The following is a 20,632-nucleotide window of genomic DNA, read 5'->3' as shown; positions in this document are numbered from 1 at the left end:
GCTGCACGTACAGACAGAGAAACAGAGTTAATGTGTTGATTCTGATATGACTATTCTTCAAAACGCTACAGATGCTGCCAAACCCACTGAGTAACCCCAGCAATTTCTATGTGTTCCTCTCAGCTGAAAGTCTATTAATTGTCAAGAACATGTAAACAGATAAATGGTCATGAACGATACCATGAACGTCAGTATCTCCTTTAATAATTAAACAACCACCTACAGGCTGGATCTTAGTTGTTGGTCTTTAACCAAACAGAAACTGGCTGCCACTGAAGCATGCATTTACAAGATCTCAGCATTACTGCTGCATTCTGACGTCAGTGAAACAAGCCAATGAAATTTCACACAATGCCCACCTCATTCTGAAAGGAAAGCTACGCAGTTACAGATAGTGTCCTTCCAAAACTTTGGCTGCACTTTGGAATGCCTTTCATGGCACGATGGCTCAGCAGTTAGCACTGCTGCTTCGTAGCACAGTGGCCCAGGTTTGATTCCACCCTCAGGCAACTGTCAGCGTGGGATTCGCACATTCTCCCTGTGTCTGCGTGAGTTTCCTCCCACAGTCCGAAGATGTGTAGGTTAGGTGGATTAGCCATGGGAAGTGCAAGGTTACAAGGATAAAGTAGAGAGTTGGGTCTGTGTGGGATACTCTGTGTACTCAATGGGTTGAATGGCCTGCTTCCACACTGTTGGAATTCTATGATCTAGCACCTCACAGTTAAGCTAGACTCTCAGCCATGATACTTCTCATCTGATCAATGGTGACACAAATTAAACTGGGACCCAAAGAGCAAAACATGTTCAGCCAGTGCAGCAATTCAAAAACTACATTTGCCTTCAATCGAATGTTAAAGTTTTGACATGCTGGAGTTTGCGCATCCTCAGATGGAAGCTAATCTGCTTGGATGTGGTTCCACTAAAACCAGTTCTACTGCAGGTAGGGTTAAATGAGAGCCATACAATTACCACTGGTTTACTTCTTCCTCCTTTTTGATAAAGTTCTCTAATTTCTTCATTCCTTTCACTTTCTGCTGTCTCAATGACTCTTCACTCTCCCAGGTGTTGTGGATGTACGACCAGCCTTTCCACTTGATGAGGTATTGCACCTCCTTCTCATCCTTCTCTGGATCAAAGTCTGCCCCTGGGTTTCCGTCAGCCTCTACTGCGTAGACTGTGGTTGGGGCTCCGACGACTGCAAAGTGGGGGAGGAAAATGAATGTTGTAAAAGGATTCAAAAATCACCATCTATCCCAAATTGCTCAATGACTAAATGGGTCATGATGCAGACCCCTGCACTGGTGGTGGTAGTGGTGTGGAGTTACAGAATATAGGAGGGGCTGAGCAAGATAGAGCTGCACAAACTGAACAGCCTGCCTATCTTTGGCCTAAGTGATACTTAGCATTATAATACTAAGTATTATAAATACCGTATAATTTATCATACATAGTAAGTCAATGATTTGAACATAACACTTTACTGTTATTGATTTCTCATGCAAACTGGTAGTCTGTCTTTCTATAGCCCGTTATTTATTTCCATAATATGCAAATTTCCAGCAGAGATCTTATCACTTTCTGGTTCAACATAAATCCTACTTTTATATTGTGGAGATCATAGCAAATTTCCGTTTTAATCCAAAGTTCCTTTAATCACCAGTTCTGAAATCACCAGATGAGAAACCTATTATTCAAGGATACTTGCGATTCAAAACTGGAGCTTGTCTATTCCAGCTGGCATAATTAACAGACAAAGATACACCATTCTCTACATTAAACGTGGATTCTGCATTCATCTCACCTCCTTTTTTCCAAATCCGGGAGTCAATCACTTTCTCAATGGTTTCACTGTCATCATTCTCCTCTCGTGCTGGTTCGCCTGTAACTTCGATGAGATCATCTGAATCAGTCTCAAAATCATCATCTTCTTTATAACTGAAAACACAATGATAGCCAGATTATAAAAAGCCAAACATCCACAGCCCTTGGGACTGCAATTCAATCTTTCCTAAGCCCAGAAGAGAGTTGCTGCACAGTTCCCACGATTATCGTCCCTCATCGCTCATTTCAGGAAGTGGGGAAGGGGTGAAACTCGGAGAGCAGACAAGTGATCATTGTTACTCTCAAACTAGCATGGTGAATGGACTGCTTAGGAACGTGATGGTAGGAACTAAACAAATCTAAAATGAGAGGGCAAACAACTGCCCAGGCACAAATCTCAAGAAGCAGCAAGATGAGATACGTCACTAAGGTGCATTCAAGGCAAAGCCTGAAGTGTCCCAAAAATGACAAAGACCTTTTGAGGTTCAGATCGGGCATCCACTCAGAATAAAATGAATATAGTGCTGAATCATTTAAACAAATTGCTTATTATGCTTGAGCTTTGTAAAACTTAAAAAAAACTTCCCATTTATTTCCTTTCTAAATTTTCTCTCTCGAGGGATGACGGATGCTGTTTCACCAGGTGTGGTTGCCATATAGTTAGCTGTGACCATCCAGACAACTTCCGGTTACTCATCTACTCTAGACATGGAATGAGCTCATAGTGACCAATTCCAACCAAAAAAATAAAACAACAGGCATGAAATGGCCAGGTAAGGTATATCCAAAACATTAGATATGAATAAGGAGCTAGATATATATAAGAAAATTTACAAAAGCAGCCTCCTGACAGCAATTTGTCAGAATTGTGTCAGATAATATAATAGAGGAATGAATGTCACACACAAATGCAACTAATCTACAGAAACATATCAAGGCTACAGATATCATAAGTGTGTAAACATGGTTCACTGAGACACTTAGAACATGATAATGATTATGTCATTAGGGTTTTCTTGCCATTGACATTTCTCATTTTAAGCTCAGTGACCAACAGCATCTCCAGCAAACTTTTATTTACCTAATTGACACCGGACGATGGCTTAGTCAGTCAATAGCGAAATTTTCAAAGGTGATTGGAAGGACTTTTAGACTAAATCACAGAGTCCACTAACCTCACATTTTTAGTCACACATTTGCGGGTTTGGCGTTTGGGAGTGTCGTCGTCGTCATCATCATCATCCGAAGAATCTCTTCTCCTTTTCTTTCCCCTCCTAGTCTTCTGCCTTTTCCCTTGGGTCCTGGCTGGTGGTCTAAGAAATTTACAGTCATCAATAGGTAAGAGGTTCCTAAGTAACGAGTGCTACTGACAGTCTACTGGTAAATGCAATCCTTGGTCAATTTGCTCTTCTTCAGTTTGCAATCTCACGGTGGCGTTTCCAATTCGTCAATTTGGGACCAATGCCTTTTTGATGTACATTAATAATATGGAGTGTGGTATTCAGGGTATAACTCAGAAAGCTGCAGGTGACAAAGTTCACAAGTGCAGCAAACAGTAAGGAGGATAGTAGCACACCTCAGAAATCTCAGAGAGACTGCTGAAATGGCCAAACAAATGGCATAAGAAATTTAATGCAAAAGACCATCTTTCTTTTAAAGTTGTTCCTGAGAAGTGGTCATTGCTGGCAAGGTTAACATCTCTAATTTTCCTTCAGAAGGTGATGGTATAACACCTTCTTGAACAGAACATCATTTACAGTGGTCCTCCGGAAGAAGTTCTACAACATGCACCCAGCAATAGCAGAGGAACAGCACTGTAAATCCACATCAAAATGGCATGTGCTTTCGACGAGAACGTACTGGTGAAACAGTGCTTTTCAAGCATTAAGTATAGGAGATATATTGTCTAGCACACACTATAATAATAAAGATATTACATAATTAGAGAAAGCTGGGATGTACATTCCCAAGTCACTGGAAACAGCAGGACAGGTTGAAAAGGTTGTTAAAAAGACGTCAGAATCCTGAGTTTTATAAATACAGCAAACTTTTTATTAACTGGCATCAATGGGACCAGGAGTGTGTTGGCTGATCAAATATTCCGGATAATCAAGTAGCACACTTAACCGCAGTAAACCCTGAGCAGGCAAAGCTTTGAGATATCAACATCCCTTTACAAAACCGCCATAAAAACATCAAAAAACCCCCAAAAACCAATGTTTAAAAAACACAGTATCTCATAGAAACATAAGGCAGGGGGTATACATATCACTATTATACTTAATTTACAACACAAATACTAAAACATCGCAGCACTTGAGGTATATATATTTTTTGCCAGTGCATCAACTGAGTTGATAAGGTGCAAGGAAAAAGCCAGTTTGCTGGTAAAGCGCAGGAGTGCAAAAGCAAAGAAATTGCACCAAATTTCCACTGAAAAAAACTTGATGGGCCATAGTTGTTTTGAGGGCACATTTCAGAAAGGACATCAGGTTTTCAGACAGAATGCGAAGGAGATTTATTACCATGGTGTCAAAAAAATGCAGGACTTCAGTTACATGGGTAAACTAGCAAAATTGGGGCTTATCTCCTTCAAACACAAACTTACGTGGCAATTTAATATTGCTATGCAAAATCTTGTGATTTTGACAAAGTAAGGAAAGAAGTACTAGTCCAGTGACTGAAGGGTTGGAGGAACAGAAGACTGAAGCTTTAAGGTGACTGGCCCAAAAGAAAAGGGAACTGGATTGATAACTGCAAGAGAATTTGTACGGCCATACAGGAAGAACAGTGGATTTATCATGAAATAGAATGCTCTTTGAAAGGGCTGGCACAGGCCAATTACAGTCTGTATGTTTACTTTGTGGCTTACAGGTTCGCACCACTACCTCACAGTGCTAGGGATTCTGATTCAAATCAATCCACGAGCAATTGTCTGTGTGGAGCTTACACATTCCTCCCGTGTCTGTGTGTGTTTTCTCCAGGTGCTCTGGCTTCCTCCCAGACCAAGAAGTTGCAGGTTTGGTGGATTAGCCATGCCACATTACCCTGTAGGTTTAGTGGATTAGTTACAGGAAATGCAGAGTTACAGGGAATAAAGTTGAGGTGGGGGAATGGGTCTGCATGGGGTGTTCTTCAGTACAAACCTAATGGGCTGCTTCCACACTGTAGGGATTCTATAATTCTATGAGTTACAATTACAAATATTGACCTTGACAGTGATGCCCATTTTCCAAGAACAAATTGAGAACAAAGGCACTTCTCTGCATTCAATCCAATTTAACGTGTTTAGACCTTTCACTGAGCAACTTAATTCTGAGCTGAATCAAGCTTTGTTTCTTAATAAGAGAGTATAAGGAAACAAATGAGAGTGTATCAGGGAAAGTACACAATACGATAAATCATAACCATTTGAAGAGCAAAGTAAACATACAGACCGCTAAAGTTATGACGATTTCAGTTTGAAATATAAATCCAGGATCTGATGAGAAGAGGGTAATTAACTTTAGTGTCTTTAAAACGACTGGTTTTACATCTAACAATGTACAAAAGGTTTCCAAGTCAACTGTCAGCAAAATACAATCTGGAATATGAGGAAGACCTCCAATACTTATTTTCAAAGACAACAGAAATTGGTAAGAAATGGGTATATAAATAGTCTAATGATGTACAGTCACTGTAGCAGAATTCACAGCAACAAGCATAAAAGACACTGCAACAACTAAAACAGAAATTGCTGGAAAATCTCAGCAGGTCTGGCAGCTTCTATGGAAAGAACTCAAAAATCTGTTCTGAGGAAGGGTCACTCAATCAGAAACATTAATCATGATTTCTCTCCACAGATGCTGCCAGACCTGCAGAGCTTTTCCAGCAATTTCTGATTTTATTTCTGATTTCCAGCATCTGCAGTTCTTTTGTTTTTTTTTTAAATAGAAGGCACTGCCTCCGGCTCACCTTCTGGTAACTGGTCGACGGGCTCTGACCTTTCTTTCAGGCTCACTTTCAGCGCTGCTAGCTGCTTCCTCTTCCTCCTCCTCCTCGTCCTCATCATCCTCTTCCTCCTCATCCTCCTCATCCTCATTCTCAGATACTCTGCTTTTCCAGCTGACACACACAGAATCAAGCATTTAGTTACATGTAAGAATAGACACAATGCAAAGACACAGCATCAGTCAAAATGAAGAAACAGGAATGACTCTATTGTGCCAATTTAGCACCGAAGCAATGAGATAGAGTTCAGCAGGGAGGAGGGGGAACCTGCACACAGTTAATGTAGTGCATGTTTGCTTGGTTCAATATTTGCACATTTACAACTTTTTTTTTTGTTTCACTGCCAATACCACAACAGGAAAGACCTTTAACAAGAACAGGACGAGAAAGAAAATGCAAATACTCAATACTAGAAAAAGAACATTTCAGTTTTATTTTTGCTCCTTCCAGATTTTGATGATTTTGTCATGTGCACTACTGTAAAGTTTTATGTTCCAAATTATCACCAACCTGGAGAATCCCTTTCAAACTGCCCATGTGAATGAGAAACCACAATCAGATTTTGCAAGGTACCCCATAAAATTGGAAGATATTACAACGGATGTGCGATTCCTAGGAGATCTGAATCAATAGTGACTTGCCTTAACCTGCTTTACATGCTACAATACTGACAGCAACACGCTGCACACTTTCAGATAAGTCAAAAAGATTCTTAATCTTGTGTGGACACGGTGATGACAATCCCAGCTCCTGCTCAAATGCATATCCATAATCCCAAATGTTTGTGGTGGGATCACATCACCTAACTTCTGAGACATTGTAAATACAAAGAAAAAGAGCCTTACGCTACATTTAAACTCAGTTAATCCCAATCTCAGGCCTAGGTGATGGGATAACATTTAGTGAATGTTCATCTAACCCACTGTGTTTGACCTGAAGGCAGCTGAACACCTAAATTAAATGTGCCCCATTTGCCAGACTCAACACAGAACTGACAAAGAACATAAAAGAACATACTTGATCCCTGCAATCCATTAAATCACACACTCAACCCAAACTCATTAGCATTCAGGTATCTGAAAGACTCACTTGGCAGCTTTCCTTCTCCCTCGTCGCCTTGGAGTCTCATTCTCAGAGTTTTCACTGCTCTGTTTGAAAAGGAATGATTGTACATTAGTGTTACAGCCTGCTTCCCCCCCTATTCCTTTGTACAATCTCCCAACCCTTACCCTGAACATCATAGCTGAAGACTCAAACTCCACAGATACAGAGCAAACAGGTGAATGCTTTGCTGCAACGGACATTCTTGTAGGGGAGGCAGCAATTACAATACACTGGATACTTCCTCAAAGCTCAGTACATTGTCAAAATTGCCTATCTATGTAACACACCTCTTGCAAGTACTGGCTCTTGCTCAACTCTGTTCCCATTCTCTTTCATCTCTGAAACCAGATTCCAACACCCCACCTTCCCACCAATTTCAGGTTTCTGTGTACTCCAAGCTACTCTGTTGACACAACAGTCTCATGACAGCCGCTCTGCAATTCCCTGATTAACGTCACTTTTCATTCTTCCACTGATGACTGGTCAGACACTGTACCAAAGGTGAAGCCTGAGGAGATTAAACAGCAAAAAATCAAACTATGAGTGAGGATAAACATATGAACTTCTGCGGTTCACCTCCCACTGGGAGATTCTCTTAGAAGGAGCCTGGCTCCTCAACAATCAGGCCCCCTTTGACCAATCACTGTATAAAGACCGCATATGCTACGACTTTAAAATTTGACAAAATTCTTAGATAAATCTGCAAAACTGCTATATTTTAACTGCAAACCTATCTTTCCTTCTAGCCTGTCTAAAATAAAATGTTTTACAACCAAACTCAGTTCTATGGCGGTCTGTTCCTTTCTCATTCATAAGTTGATAAGATTTTCTCTTCAAAATAAAACTTTACCAACAAGCAAATCTCCCCACAACCGGAAACAAACTCTTCAGACACTGATTCAGGCAGACCAGGTGAACTTGCATGGGACCAGCCCTCAGAAAATTACTTAAGAATTCAGCCAACTACTTGGTTGAAGGCAGACTGTAAAAGAAGCAGATCTGTGCAGAAGAGTAAACTACATAACAGAGACTGCACTTAAAAAAAGGTCCATTGGAAGCTCTCTAGCATGTCCTGAGGTGCTACATAAATACTACAAAGAGGCAAGCATTGTGCAAATAGGATCCAGAGATCTTTATATCAATAAGGCAATTCGACACTTACCAAAGTGTATTAAAGTTATTAGTGTCCCATAAATCTCACAGCAAGCAGCAGCTTCAGAGTAGAACTGTATTACTAAACATAGCATGTCTGTCCTTATCCATTAAAGGTTTACATTCCCTTCCCATTTGTGTTTCACTGATGATTCTCAAACAACTGGTCACCCAAAGCATGACTTGTCTCACCTACTGAAGGGAAGGAAAAGGAGGCTTGTGAACTTGGTGGTGCAAAGTTGATCTCCAGATGAGAAACCACAGTGAGACCGTGTCGAACTGCCAGAATGAGGAATGACCAAGATAGGTTAAGAACCAATTTCGGTTCCTGTACATCTCAATGCACCAATTAGAGTTCACTGTGACATTTAAAAGAGCAGCATTGCATGACACCAAATGTACCACAGACCAGAGATGTAACACTTCATCTCCGCCTGTACTTAAGGAGGTGGATTGTAACCAGGATAGCAGAGAAAGTGATGCAATGGGCTTCCACCCTCCCTTCTGTTAAGGAATAGTGGGGAGATTGGAGGGGAGGGGGGGGGGGGTTGAGCAATGAAGTTGTAGATTCTGGCAGTCATACCATATTGTCCAGTTCCATATAAAGAACTTGGTTACATGGGAGATAAATGAGAGAACGCAACACCTGTGAATCAGGTTCCAGCTACAGGAGAAAACTGTTTCAAGTGTTCTGGAGAGGACAGGAATAGCGGGGACATGAGTGCAGCTAAGGGAAGAAAGAAATCCAATTAGCTGCCTTGTGAAGAATGGATTTAAAATAAAGGATGTGGGCACCGATTTAAGGGCACATTATTGTGGTAGATGCTGGCTTAACATGAAACTTTTATGACTGCATTCTCCACTAATAATGTAACGCAATCTCTTCAACTCTTACAACAGATTCGAAAAATTCCAACCACTATTGCTGGTATCAAACCTTCATAGAAACCTTGTGAAATGTCTGAATGTTGCCATTATGAAGGTGGTCACTGAATGCTCAATTTTAAATACTCAATTTTCTCCATTACTCACCTCAGGTCCAGCGTTAAGTCGAGCCGGTTCCTGTCTGCTGCGGTTTGACCTCCTAACCCCATAAACATCTGGATATTCTTCCCACATCTGCAATATAAACAGACCACCATAAGGCCTGTACCCTCCCACCACTTTAATTATACTACAGTTTAATAGAAAAATTAAAAACATGTCTTAGTTAGAATATTAAGAAAATCACGGTTTAAAAATAGGATTTTTAAAACTGTTTGAGGATGCCCTATTTAGAACTATTTATATTTTCAAGTAAAACAGTTCTACCATGAAAACAAAAAAAGACAACAACTGTTGTGCAAACTGAAGTACTTCTGGGATCCAAATAACTTTAAGAAAATGGCCAAATATTTACACAACATATCAACATTAGTGAGTTATATGAAAATTGCCCTCATGCCAATAAGTTGTAATGCCATGGTCATGTCTCAGAGAATCATTACCACCTCTAGCACTACATTCAAGTTGTGATACCAGACAATGTGCCCTCTCTACACAGAACCCAAATTTGAATGATCAAAATCTGCAACTGTGTCGCACACAATCACAGGAAAGAACTACCACGATTAGCCTGAAATGAGGGAGGAACAACCACTGCATAAAAATTTTACAGGTCAATTATTATTTCTCTGAAATCCAAGTGGCAGTACTTTAACACAGCACTGATTGAGAAACAACAGCTTGAAATTTAACAAGAGTATCCCCTCAAAATATTTTCCAGATTAGTTTCCTGCTCTAAAAATATGCCATCTTCACTGAGATCATTCAGGCACATTTCAATATTGAACTGTATTTAGCAAGCCCTTCCTTCTGACTGGAACAAACCTCAAACTAATCTGATCTCATGGTGTTAAAGGGCAGTGTAGGTCAATAGCAGAAGCTTCTCTTCACAATGCAAGTGACAAGAAATCTATACTGGGTCATACAGCCAAACAATTTGAAAATTCGCACATCTCACAGCTATCGAAGCCCCATCTAAACACCATGTGACTGCTCAGACCAACTTTCAGTGGCAGAGGTTCTTATTGCACGATCGCGATCCCAAAAATCAAAATGCAAGTAATGCCAAAAATGAACAGAGTAGATGGTCAGGGTTTGGGTCACACAAACTTTGTTTCAACATTAGCAAATGGAGAAAGCCATTTCCACTGCAAAATGAAGAGAATTAACCCACACTGATCCCATTAAATTTTCACTAAGTATAATTTCATTAATTTTTATAATTATATAATATTCACTAATTTTTACTATAAGCAAGGTGCAACACGCACTTAGTAATTGCAGTCCAATGAAAAGCCATGACAACTTTGGAAAAGAAGTATTAAAGATGTGGATTTTCTTTCAGAGAAGTCTGAGTTTGCTTCGGAAGTGAACCATTCTTCAGAAAGCTCACTGCCTCTTAACTTGATAATTTTGAAGTTATTCAGTAGGTGGTTACTTTTCTCAAGAACCTCACCATGACAACTGTATCAGGGATTCCTGGTTGTGGAGCAGGGAGGAACTCAATCTTGCCCTCTCCCAAATTTCAGGTATATCCACTTTCCAGTTTAAATATCACTCATCTTGAGAAATTGCTAATGTCATCAGTGGTCAGCATTCACAACACCAAAAGTAACAGCAAGGCAAGTGGTTGCACTTTGAAAGTATCATGCCTGCAGCAACTGGCACGTTCTTATCCTGTCAGCTTTGAGCAGAAAAGAACACTTGGACAGACAAAGTTCACAGATACTGGGAGTGCAGACGGCTGAGTGGTATTATTGTTGGACTATTAATCCAGAGACGTAGGTAATGTTCTGGAGGCCCAGGTTCAAATCCCGCCATAGCAGATTCAGTTTTTTAAAAAAATCTGGAATTAAGAATCTAATCATGGCCATGAATCCACTATCGATTGGCAGAAAAACCCACCTGGTCACGAATGTGCTTTAGGGAAGGAAACTGATCTTCTTACCTGGTCTGGCCTAACATGTGTGTCCAGAGCCACAGTAACGTGGCTGACTCAAAACAGACATTCCTGATGAAGGGCTTTTGCCTGAAATGTTGATTTTCCTGCTCCGCTTTTCTAATACCACTCTAATCTTGACGCAAAATAGGCAGTGAATACCGAGATTCTTCCATATCCCCAGAGCTCCTTATAATTAAAGTTTCTATAGTTTTATGTGCAGGCTGCCCAAAGCTTTTGCAATGAATGACAGCACAATTTCTCAAAATAAAGTCAGTGTTTTTATTTCTGTGAAAAAAAAATTGGATTTTCAACAGATTTATCAGGACCTTATCATTATATCCTAACTTTATTAGGATATGTTCAACACAGAAAATTCCATGAATAATACACAAAGACACTCTATCCTTCCTTTCTGAAGAGCTGACCATGCTATGAGCTCTTATACTGGAATTATAACGAAGGAGACAGCCTCCCATTTATTGTCTAAAAAGGTACCTTTTTAACATCCGCTATCCTCTCTTTCTTACTCAGTGGTTTGTCCTTGTTCTCTGTGGCAGCTTGTTGCAACTTGGACACAGTCAATTCACTTTCTGATTCAGACTGTGATTCCGAGGATTCCGAACTGCTATTATTGGTTTCGCTTCCCTGCTCACTTTCCGACTGGCTGCCTGATTCTGATCCTGAGACAGAGTGGTTAGATTCTTCTGAAGCAGAGTTGCTGAGAAACAAAAAGAGAACATGAGCACAGCCTGGCCACTCCACACATACCGTGATTTACAAAACGTCTTGGTTTCTACCCTACACCAACTCCCCCAAGCCTGACAAATACCCATTAGTAATGGAGAGTCAAACCCAAACTTAATCGAATCACCATAACTACTTAATGCATTTGCAATCCGTTTCAAGGGAAGGTTAACAAGTTGGGCTCAGTAGATATCCTCAGATGATTCTAAGGCAGTCTTGAAGAATATACAGTTTTTGAGCCAGTAGACAACTTCCTATCATGAGAGGATCACACATCAGGGGACACAAATTTGGAATAAGCAAAGAAGCTGCTACAGTTCCTGCAGCCAAACTTTAATAAGTAAATTACAGGATTGGTGATATAAATCATGATGTCAAGTTGAAAAATTCTGGAAAAAGAATAAGCTAAAGTATATGGTGCAAAGTGGGGTCTTCTATCAAAAAGATACAAATGTTTAGTCAGCAAAATTACAGCGACTACAAAGATTGTTGGACATCCTGTTATTTCTACCTCAAACTCTTCTGTTTCTGAAATTACTGATCTAGAAGTGCTTAAGGTCCTCAGGAATCTTTGCCAAGTAACCATTCACCGTTAAGAAAGAAGGCACAGCCAAATTCAAACTGGCCTTCGACACAAACTACATAACCTTTTTAAAACAGGCCAAGAGTGACAACTTGAGTAAACGTTCATCCATAGTATGGATCAGGTGCCAGATATCATCACTCCAACATGTTAACTAGCACTTCAGTGCTTTACAGCTTCATTTCCTTTCTGACTGGGGTTGTATGAAAATATGCGTACTTCCCCTCCTGATAATTTTCAAGGTTTAATATCAGATTTTGCCCAGATAACATGATCTTTGTTGCAACTTTGAATAACAAAATCCAGGCAAATCTCTGATGCGAATGGAACATCTATTCTCTAATTTGAAGTACAATTTGTTTTACTGAGTTAAGAGGTTAACTTTCCAGGAAAAGATTAGATTAGATTACCTACAGTGTGGAAACAGGCCCTTCGGCCCAACAAGTCCACACTGACCCGCCGAAGCGCAACCCACCCATACCCCTACACTTACCCCTTCACCTAACACTACAGGTAATTTAGCATGGCCAATTCAACTAACCTGCACATTTTTTGGACTGTGGGAGGAAACCGGAGCACCCGGAGGAAACCAACGCAGACACAGGGAGAACGTGCAAACTCCACACAGTCAGTCAGTCGCCTGAGGCGGGAATTGAACCTGGGTGTCTGGCGCTGTGAGGCAGAAGTGCTAACCACTGTGCCACCATGCCACCGGCTTTCACACTGCCAAAAGATTTCTAAGAAAGGGAAAGGATTGTTTTCTCACAGGTGTCAAAGCCACATCCCATGAATGAATAATAAAAAGATTCTGGTGAAGAACTTAGAGTCATAGAGATGTACAGCATAGAAACAGACCCTTCGGTCCAACTCGTCAATGCTGACCAGATATCCCAACCCAATCTACTCCCACCTGCCAGCATCCAGCCCATATCCCTCCAAACCCTTCCTATTTATATACCCATCCAAATACCTCTTAAATGTTGCCATTGTACCAGCCTCCACCACATCCTCTGGCAGCTCATTCCATGCCACCCTCTGAGTGGAAAAGTTGCCCCTTAGGTCTCTTTTATATCTTTCCCCTCTCACACTAAACCTATGCCCTCTAGTTCTGGACTCCCTCACCCCAGAGAAAAGACTTTGTCTATTTAACCTATCCATGCCCCTCATAATTTTGTAAACCTCTATAAGGTCCCCATAGCCTCCAACACGCCAGGAAAAACAGCCCCAGCCTGCTCAGCCTCTCCCTATAGCTCAAATCCTCCAACCCTGGCAACATCCTTGTAAATCTTTTCTGAACCCTTTCAAGTGTCACATCTTTCCAATAAGGAGAAGACCAGAATTACATGTAATATTCCAACAGTGGCCTGACCAATGTTCTGTACAGCTGCAACATGACCTCCCAACTCCTGTGCTCAATACTCTGACCAATAAAGGAAAGCATACCAAAAATCATCTTCACTATCCTATCCATCTGCAACTCCACTTTCAAGGAGCTATGAACCTGCACTCCAAGGTCTCTTTGTTCAGTAATGAGACACACATGGAGAACACTTGCAAGAGGCAGCTGAAAAGGACAGAGGGAAAGAGATAAAGGATTGGGAGACAAAGAAAAGAAAACCATGGAAATAATAGGCTGAAAAAATAAGGCAAATAGAAGGATAGATTGAGATATACACATGCACAGTTAAGTGGAGGACCTTTATTTTTGTTTTCTACCCAGGTAATGGAAAAGCAAATCGAACCTGGTTTTAAAATGCATGAACCCTGGAATAGCTTCCTCCTGCAGAAAAGAACAGGAAGTAAGTGAAACATTACCAGTTGGGGGCAGTAGGAAAAATAGGAAAGCAAAGATTTAAACTTTTATGCGATGTGGACTTCACTGCAATCCCAGCATTGCCCCTGAACTGAATAGTGTTCTAACCCATTTCAGAGGATAGCATAGGAGACAGAAGACAGAAAGGTCAATGTGAAAACAGATGCACAGGTCACTCGTAATGGCGCAACAAGGCTATCAAGCACCAGCAAATTACTAGCATTCATGCCTAGTGGGATAGAACAGAAGAACAGACATGGCATGTGGAGTACAGTTACCAGATGGAGTAAAAATGTTGGCAAATCAAGTTGCAGCTGTACAGGAGATGTGACTTAGGCCACATCTGGAGACTGTGTGCAATTCCAGTCACCACACTACAGGAACAATGTGGCAGCTTTGAAGATGTCAAAAAAGGTTTACCAGCATGTTGCCTAGATTGGAGTGGATTCCCTATAAAGGAAAGGTGGGAAAAAGTTGGATTGTTTTTGCTACAGCATCAGAGGCTGAGGGGTGACCTGCTAGAAATAGATCATGAGGGGTACGATAGGGTGGATAGTCAAGAGTCTTTCCCTCACCCCACTCCTCACCAAGACCATAATGTCAAACATTAAGGGACACAGCTTGAAGGTGAGAGGACTAAAGTCTTAATGAGACGTGTGAGGAAAGTTCTTTTAGACAGAGGATGGTAGGTGTCTGGAATTCACTGCCAGGGAAAGTAATAAAAGCTGATATGATAGCAATATTTCAGAGGCAGACATTAGAGGATACTGACCATGTGCAGGTGCATGAGATTAGTTTGGAATGGCATCATGGTCGGCAGAGGCACAATAGGCCAAAACGACCAGTTCCTGTGCTTACTGTTCCACGTAGATGAAGACAAATGGATCTTGTGGAGCAAAAACACCACAATGGACACATTAGCCTGAACATTTTGTTGGTGATATATCATCCACCCGTAAACCACACAGTATAGATTTATCTTTGTTGCTGAGGTGATATCCTTTGCATGTTTGAAACTAATTTTGATACAACGATGATGTTATCGTCACCAACACAGTAATGGGATGTTAGTGCATGCCATTTCGCATCTCATCAGTGCCTCCTTGCCACCAACCTGACTCTGATATCGCACAATTATTTTTATCGCTTTATCACCGACTCTGGTCATAGTGGTTTTGGGTCATAATTCAGAGCTCAATCCATCATAATTTTGGTTTATATTATTATGAAACTTTAAAGTAATGATGCATTTGTGGAAGGGAAATCATACCGCTTCTAAAACCAATAGTGCTTAAATATTTTCATCTGTTGACCACTTAGGCAGGGCTAAAGACCCCATGGGCTACCTACTGATCCTAGTCATCCCACTACACAAAAAACACAGGTAATGGGAAAAATGACAATGGTTTTGATAATACACTAGTGGGGTGATGTGTGGTTCCAAGCAAATACGTTCAGTATGATGTCAGGCTCTGTGCTCAGTTGATTTCTCTTTAGTTTCATCCTGAAGTGTTGAAAATCCAACTTCACAGTTGCAATTTGTAATTATGACATAGATCTTGCTGCACACGATTTATGAAAACATGCACCATGCACAGTCATACACCTCAGCCAAACTTATGGATGTCAGCCATGTGTATTGTAGATGCACATGGTGGCTCAGTGGTTAACATTGCTGCCTCACAGCACCGGAGATGTGGGTTTGATTCCACCCTCAGGCGACAGTCAGTGTGGAGTTCACACATTTTCAGTGTCTACATGGGTTTCCTCCAGGTGCTCCACTTTCCTCCCACAGTCCAAAGATATGCAGGTTAGGTGGAGTGGCCATGCTACATTGTCCATAGTGTCCAGGGATGTGCAGACTCCGTGGATTAGTCATAGGAAATGTAGGTTACAGGGGTGTGTGTAATGAGTGAGTGATTGGGTGGAAGGGGGGGGGGGGTGGGGGGGAGGAGAGAGAGAGAGAGAGAATTGGTGTAGATTCAATGGGCCAAAATTTGGTCTCTCAAGTCCACTGGGGACTTCCAGTATTTCTGTTTTTATTTCAGTTTCAACATCTTTAGCACTGTGCTTTCACGCCATCAAGGGAAACTAGTTTGGCCCCTCAAAGTGCCAGTACAGAGCGCTCAGTGCCCTGAAAATGCTGTTACCTATGCTTCCAAACTATGTAAACTGTATTCAGCACAGATAAACCACTGCACATGTAAGAATTTCTCTTGCAAGTTGCCAACTCCAACTGAAGCTGGGAGCAGAAGCAAGCTATTGCTTAAGATTAGAATTACTTATAGGAAGCAAAGACTGGTAGTTTTTATAAATGCACTCTTAACAAAAATGCTACATTATCTGGTGAAATTCTGGATGTTGAAATCCATTTAATTAACTGACTTAGGTTTGAGTCACTTGTTTAGGGACGCAAGCTTCAGTGGGAATACACACTTGGGGTGACAAATAAAGCATGATGCATTGTGAATAAAGCAAATCAGAAACATATGGCATGAGAAGTGATCAGAAATTGCTTTTCCAAATCACAGAGGATATTGTAGTAACAGGATCAAAATCCCCCTATTCAGATGCAGCAAGTCAATTTACTGATTAAGAACCCTCTCAAGGGAAAAGGTAATTGATGCTAATTGAACAACACTGATGTGGTGCCTGTCATGTTGAAGCACAAACTAGAGTGTAAGTATCTATGTCAAATACTTATGTAATCATGTTGCACAAGACAAAGTTGTGATGCCAAATTAATTAACCAAGTGGTGATGTTGTATCAACATGTGGCCTTTACTTCTGACTTGGCAAAATGCACATCTTCTAAAAGAAAGACAACTTTCCTGTTTGGTCAATGAAACCATAGTTTTATCCTCATCTCAAAGTGTGAACAGGGGAGGTTATACCCTCGTGTGACTAACTCCTTTTAAGATCAAAAAATAATTGGGAGCACTTAAAAAACAGTATCCTACAAGGGCCCAATTTTGTATTACGTATATATTTGTTCAAAGATCACTTGTTTTAAACAGTTTCACTAACTTGGGCCACTACAATTACCTGGATTTATCCATTTGCTCATGACTTTCATTTCCATCATACTTGAGGATCAGAACCAAAATTAATTAAAAATATTAAAGTTAATTTTTTTAAAAACAGAATTACAGTAGCTGGGACAGAACTGCAATATTATACCAGATGGGCCCCATAATATGTGGACTTATCAGACAAACAAAATTATAACTCCACATCATATTTTATTCATTAATATAATATTAGTGAGAGTACAACTGTCGCAAATATAAATTATTTGCGACAAATCAATGCAATTAAAAGCTTTAAAAATAAAAATCAATAAATCTGAAGAACAAAAGTTCAAATCTTGAGGTTTTATCCCCTGCAAATTAAGTAGTCAGAGAGGAGTGCAAAATAGATTTTTTTGAAATAACTTAATGTTAAATCATTAATGAAAATTAGGAATAATTAGTTAAAATACCCTGGGCCCTGCCACAGGATGGACAGTCAGCTTTTCTGTTTCCGCTTATTAGGCAGAATTTTACTGTATAGGGAGGTAGTATAGCAGTTCGGTCTAATAAATTAAAAATTAGTTAACAGCCACTTAAAATAAACATTTTTCTTTGTGCTTTTTAAGAATCAGAGATTCCATTAACTTAGTGGAAAAGTAAAATCTGAACAATTTTGACCCATAAGCTCAAAACCAAATGAGCTGAACCGATGAACAGATGCACCAGTATCGCTGAAATGGTTAAAATATGAAGTCATGTACACAATGTAAACGATATTTCCACAAAGCATCATTTGCTGTAGAGGAGCTTTGGATCGTTACATACAAATCATATCAGAAATGTTCACAATCTAAAAGGAAATATTTAGAAACATTAAAATTCCTTTAAGAATTTCAACATAAATTTGAAATTAATCTCATTAAATTTAAGTAACATCCTGATTTTAGTCCTCACAGTGCAAGGCGCAACAGAAAATATAACAGCTCTCAGCCAACACTAGTGATGAGAGTACGCAAAGCACAGCACAACATTGCATGGGGCAGCAAATGCTTAACCCAGCTTTAAAAAAGGATCAAAGCTTTTTAGAAAAAAAGATTTAAAAATACTCTTGAAGTACTCAATCTGTTGAAATGCTTTCAGAAACACAGATTTTAAATCGCTATCCCAAGAAAAAGCCACCAAAATTGATTAAACTGCAATTCCTCAACAAGAAATTGAGATATAAACATTATACGATGATTTATTGCTTGAATAAATTGGTTATATTAAAATAACTGAAAACGTTCAGAATCATGTTTCATTTTTTCACAAATGTAATCAAATGATAAGCTGGATGCTGTGGTTCTGGTAGTTTCTTTCCTTCACTACAAGATGGCAGCACTGGAACTCAAACTGCTACAGTTCCAGAAAGTTCCATAGAGCTTGGTATTTTGCCAACTCCAATCGCCATTTTATAGCATTCTACTTCCACCATTTCAGAACATCTTCAGTACCCAATCAAAAGAGTGAATATTTCCAATTTCAGATTATGCACAGGATGTTGAAAAAACTCAATAATTCCAACTCCCAGTCCTTTGGCCCAACAATGCATCGATGAATCCTAATGTCCAGCCCTTTGTAAATTATGCTGTTTACTTCGTTAACACAGCAAGAGCTTAACTTTATCAGACCAAGCACTCATTTTGGGGAAGGACAAGTGCACTTGGTGATGCTTTTTCTTACAAAGATTAACACTAAGATTAATCCCAGTGTTGGGCGTTGGTTAGCTCAGTTGGCTAGACAGCTGGTAGATTATACAGTGCAATTTGAACAGCTCGGGTTCAATTCTTGCATCAGCTGAGGTCATAAAAGGTCGTACCTTCTCAACCTTGCACCATGCCAGAGGTCTGGTGATCCTTAGGTTAAACTCACCATTAGTCATCTCTCTCTAATAAGAACGCAAATCGATGGTCCTCTGGGGCTACTGTGATTTCATTCTTTTGTTCCATTCTCTGGGGTTCAGAGGTTGTGAGACAACTCTCATCTTGAATCCTGGATAACAGTCCATTAGCTAATAGGACAGAGATCTTTGATCCTGCACCAACAACACAATGGTAGAATTGGATAAGTCTGGGCCAGTGGCAAGGTGCTTGACATATTTTCAGTAATTAGTGGCATAAAGCAAAGATACATCATTGCTCTTGAATTCTGCAATCTGTCACCAGTGACATGGCTGCAAGAATAAATATTTTTCTTCTCAGAAAAGCTATTCAATCGCTCCAAGCTGTGCGTCTCCAACGTCTCTCAGTCAGTTGATAGTGTCTAGCTGCCCAAAACATCCAAGACAATGGCAAGTAGACTCGAGTGCCAAAATAGTTGGTCTCCGAATCAATGTCTCCGCATCTGAGGTTAGGTTAGCGCCAGTGTCATGCACCTGTTATGAAGCACCATTCCTAACAATTGGTGGCACGACTTGAAAAAAAAATTAAACCCTACTAAGCAACTGGCCTTGCCAGCCTGTGGCCCATCCTTGATCTGCTATAGGCTGCTTCCACCAAAAAACATATGAGCTCCATTATGAGAATTCAATAATAACATGGCAGTGGGTTCAACAACATGGAGGCTACTCTACAGAAAATTCAGATTAAATGGGAAGTCACATTCCCAAATGGATGATCACACAATTCCCAAGTAGATTTTCTTATGGGAAGCTGTGCTGTAGCAAACATGAAGCTCGTCACTAAAAGCGATAAAAGGAAACCCTAAAAGACAAGTTGCTGCACTGCAGACCACCTCTTTAGGATAAAACCGCAGCTGAATGAACCATGTGGAGGCAAACACTGAAATTTGGTTCAGCCTATTTCCATTACTGTTCACACAAAACATACATTATCAACCGTGCCCTGGAGACCTCTGAAGCATCGATTATGATAACAAAAAATGCCATTGTTGCGATGCCCAAGTCCATCACACATCTGATTCTTCAGAGAGTACATTCTTGACAGAAGACAAAGTTATTTATAATTTGGACATATTCAAACAATGTGAAATCCATCACCGTTCTTCCCTTTCCATTCCCAATTTGCTTCAGATTTGCCCAAAGTAGCGGCTCTTCCTCAGCAGTGAAATATGAGCCAACTCTATGCTGGAATCACAGTAACACAAAAATACACCGCCAAAGTATCAAGATTTAAACCAAAACAGTGCATCAGGCATTGTTAATACAAAAGTGAGCTGCACATATCAGAATCCAGGTTCAAACTACCACGTTCTGTTGATGCCACAGGCATCACAATTCAGAGGGACATAAAGACAACAAAACAGAAATCTGAAGGTTCCCATTTCTCACCACTGTTCAGCGAACTCTGCTAAACATGGATTTGGTTGGGAAGCCAATGTGTGAACATCATAATGTGGGCCTAACATGTGGCTTAAGTCTGGTTACTGGG

The 20,632-nt window shown here is 40.3% G+C and overlaps 1 protein-coding gene across 3 annotated transcripts in view; it reads right to left on the bottom strand.

The window, feature by feature from the left end:
• chd2 (chromodomain helicase DNA binding protein 2) overlaps positions 1-20,632 on the bottom strand; it is a 97,249-nt gene that overhangs the window by 60,004 nt on the left and 16,613 nt on the right. For 2 of the 3 annotated variants that reach the window (XM_060853174.1, XM_060853176.1), the window contains exons 3-9: positions 11,549-11,771; positions 9,100-9,186; positions 6,901-6,959; positions 5,776-5,925; positions 2,997-3,134; positions 1,802-1,935; positions 970-1,195 (exon numbers count right to left, since the gene is read on the bottom strand). In XM_060853174.1, coding sequence (XP_060709157.1) covers positions 970-1,195; positions 1,802-1,935; positions 2,997-3,134; positions 5,776-5,925; positions 6,901-6,959; positions 9,100-9,186; positions 11,549-11,771 — 1,017 coding nt within the window. The remainder of the gene's footprint in view (positions 1-969; positions 1,196-1,801; positions 1,936-2,996; positions 3,135-5,775; positions 5,926-6,900; positions 6,960-9,099; positions 9,187-11,548; positions 11,772-20,632) is intronic. The other variant, XM_060853175.1, reaches the window with a different exon arrangement.

Source organism: Hemiscyllium ocellatum, chromosome 39 (genome assembly GCF_020745735.1).
Source record: "Hemiscyllium ocellatum isolate sHemOce1 chromosome 39, sHemOce1.pat.X.cur, whole genome shotgun sequence".
In the NCBI taxonomy this organism is placed as follows: domain Eukaryota; kingdom Metazoa; phylum Chordata; class Chondrichthyes; order Orectolobiformes; family Hemiscylliidae; genus Hemiscyllium; species Hemiscyllium ocellatum.
This window is presented reverse-complemented; position numbering and strand designations above follow the sequence as displayed.